Genomic DNA, 3,366 nt, shown 5'->3' with positions numbered 1-3,366 from the left:
ATAACTTTCATTACAATATATTGTTATAATTGTTATATTTTATTGCTAGTTATTGTTGTCAATTCCTTACTGTGCCTAATTTTACATAAATTAAACTTATCAGATAAGCCTGCATAGAAATAAAAACACCCTATACAATAAAGAGGTGATATGCAAATTAATCCTCAAGCCCTCACAAGATGGCTGCCTACGCCCAGGCCGGTGAGGGGGAGGGGGGGGGAGTTTAGTGAGGGACAACCAAACAACTTAACAGCAGGCTGCATGGGGCGACCAGGCCGGCAGGGGGGTAGGTTATGAAATTATCACTATTATTACCCCCAAAAGAAGTCCTATACCTGTTAGAGTCATAGCTCATTCCCAAATCCCGATCCCAGACAGCCCTAACCTACGTTCTGATTCTGGATTTTCCCATTCTAGGCATTTCATGTATATGAATCACATAGTAAGTGGCCTTTTATGTCTGGCTTCTTCCACTTAGCATGCTTTCAAGGCTCACTCGTGTTGTAGTATGTATCAATATCAAGTAATATTTCATTGTATGGATATACCACATTTTATTTATCCATTCATCAGTTGAAAGATTTGGGGCTGTTTCCACTTTTTAGCTATTATGAACAATGTTGCTAAAAATATTCATGTCCTCATTGTTTTAACATGTTTTCAATTCTCTTGAGTATATGCCTAAGGAGTAGAATTTGTTGGTAACTCTGTTTAGCTATCTGTATTCCATAGAGGCTGCACCCTTCTTATATTCCCACCAGCAATATATGTGAGTTCTAATTTTTCTATATCCTTGCCAGACTTGTTATTTCCCATTTTTTATTACAGCTATTCTAGTAAGTATTTCATTGCATTTCTCAAGTATTTGATTTGCATTCCCCAAAATGATGTTGAGCCTCTTTTCATGTGTTTGTCGGCCATTTTTAGAACTTATTGAAGAAATTACTACTCAGATGCTTTACTCATTTCTTAAACTGAGTTGACTTCCTATTGTTTAGTTGTAAAAGTTCTTTACTAGAGCAATCATCAGGTATTTTGCAAATATTTTCTCCTATTCTGTGGGTTACATTTTCACTTTCTTGATAATGTCCTTTGACATACAAGTTTTAATTATGATGAAGTCCAATTTATCCATTTTTTTCTTTGGTTGCGCATGCTTTAGGTGCAATTCTAAGAAACTGTCACCTAACCCAAAGTCACAAAGATTTGCATCAATGTTTTCTCTTAATGATTTGATAGTTTCATGGTTAAGTCTTCAATCCATTTTGAGTTAATTTTTATATATGGTATGAAGTAGCGGTCCAACTTTATTCTTTCACATGTAGTTACACAGTTATCACCAATACCATTCTATTCCTTCTTTAATATACAATCATGATGGGAAAAAATATCATACATCACATTCTACTTTAAGACAAAATGAAATGTGAATATTCTAAGTAATGACTTTGAAAAACCAGGTTACTTTTATTCAAAACTACCTTCCTCTCAGTGTTCATTAAAATATTATACCACACTTTGTATAGTATCTTTCTCTTGGCATGGTTCGATTGGGGGGGGGGGGCAATCAGGGAAAAAGGAGTCATATGTAATACTTTAAACAATAAATACATATAACTTAGCTGTAATAAAATCATAGTGCAAACCACAGAGCAAATCACTGCGAAACTGCATCATTAGAAATCCAGAAAACAAAATGGCAAATCCCAAATACATTTTTTAAGTTCTGTCCTTACCATCAAATAAATGAAAAAAGAATCAAGATCACCAATTCATTACACCACTGATATTACATACCTAAGAGATGTGTCCAGATGTTGCCTGTCTCTGTGTGTATTCTGAAAATGCTCTTAAAACAGGCCCGGAAAGAAGGCATAGGGGGCCGGTGTCCATGTAAAAGGTAATCATTATCCTTGAGCCAGTCTGGTAGGACATCATGAGGGATTACTCGCCATCGACCTTCCCAAACCTGGAAGAAAAATATCAAATATTTTGGGGGGTTTTAATTGTAACTTTAGCAGCACTGATCCCAAATAACAATCTCTTACATTTTCTTATGAGAAAAATAACTTATTTTTAGAAAGACAAACACATTCAAATGAACAATGTCCTATATTCTGAGTTTCTAAAAAACTGATGAAAAAGGTATTTTTTTAAATGGAGCAGGAAGGTTTTTCTTAAGAAAAGGGAAGAGTAAATGCACTTACAGACTATGTCCTAAAGAGTGGTTACAAACTTTGTTTCAATATGGCTAAAAGTAGGATGAAGGGTCTAAAGTCCCACCCATACAGATTCCCCTCCATTCTCCACAAAAGACTTAACCTCTGAGAAATCCCTGTGATATTAAACATGACCATTTTTATACTTAACTGGAAGTCTGGTGCACGAAATTCATGCACTTGGGGAAGGGAGTGTCCCTCAGCCCGGCCTGCATCCCCTCGCAGTCCGGGGGCCCTTGGGGGATGTCCAATTGCTGATGGCCTAAGCCGTCAGTCGGACATCCTTAGCGCTGCCACGGAGGTGGGAGAGGCTCCCGCCACCACCACTGCACTCTTCACAGCCAATTGGCCTGGAGATTAATTCCTCCCAGTGATGCCAACAGCAATCAAGGTTCAACTACAAAACTGTGCACACAGTCCACACAGGGATATACCTAGAGTGCACAGCTCAGGTGACTGAGGAGGCTGAACCATTGGGCCCTACAGGACACTTACTATACTACACTTACTATCAATTTCAGGAACCATAGCAGCTCTAACTAATTACATAGAAACAAACGCAGGAAGTAGCCAAAATGGGGAGAAAAAGAAACATGTCACAAATGAAAGAAATGGAAGCAAGCAAACTACTTAATAGAGTTCAAAACCATGGTTTTAAGGTTACTCGAGGATCTGAATGAGAGCTCCAAAAGACTCAAAGAGAGTTTCAAGGGACTTAGTGAGACTTTCAAGGATCTTAGTGAAAATGTCAGACATGAAGAAGGACCAGCCAGAAATTAAGCCTACACTAACTGAAATAAGGAATAATTTACAAGGTTCAACAGTAGAGTAGAGGAGCCTAAGAACTAAATCAATGATTTGGAATATGAGGAAGCAAAAAACACCCAATCAGAAGAGCAAAAAGAAATAAGAATCCAAAAATATGAAGATAGTGTAAGGCAAGCACAGGACAACTTCAAGTGTACCAACATCTGAATTATGGGGGAGCAAGAAGAAGAGAGCAAGCAAGATATTGAAAACCTATTTGAAGAAATAATGACAGATAACTTCCCCTACCTGGTGAAAGAAATAGACTTACAAGTCCAGGAAGCACAGAGAACCCCAAGCAAATGGAATCCAGAGAGGACCACACCAAAATACATCGTAA

General features: G+C 37.7%; 1 protein-coding gene across 3 annotated transcripts in view; it reads right to left on the bottom strand.

Annotated features, from left to right (window-relative positions):
- Positions 1 to 3,366, bottom strand: part of ADIPOR2 (adiponectin receptor 2) — a 67,523-nt gene that overhangs the window by 11,451 nt on the left and 52,706 nt on the right. For all 3 annotated transcript variants that reach the window (XM_006753682.2, XM_015564325.1, XM_015564326.1), the window contains exon 4: positions 1,798 to 1,969. In XM_006753682.2, the coding sequence (XP_006753745.1) occupies positions 1,798 to 1,969 (172 nt within the window). The remainder of the gene's footprint in view (positions 1 to 1,797; positions 1,970 to 3,366) is intronic.

Source organism: Myotis davidii, unplaced genomic scaffold (assembly GCF_000327345.1).
Source record: "Myotis davidii unplaced genomic scaffold, ASM32734v1 scaffold1031, whole genome shotgun sequence".
NCBI classification, from domain to species: Eukaryota; Metazoa; Chordata; class Mammalia; order Chiroptera; family Vespertilionidae; genus Myotis; species Myotis davidii.
The sequence above is the reverse complement of the archived record's forward strand: the minus strand, read 5'-3'. Positions and strand labels throughout refer to the sequence as shown.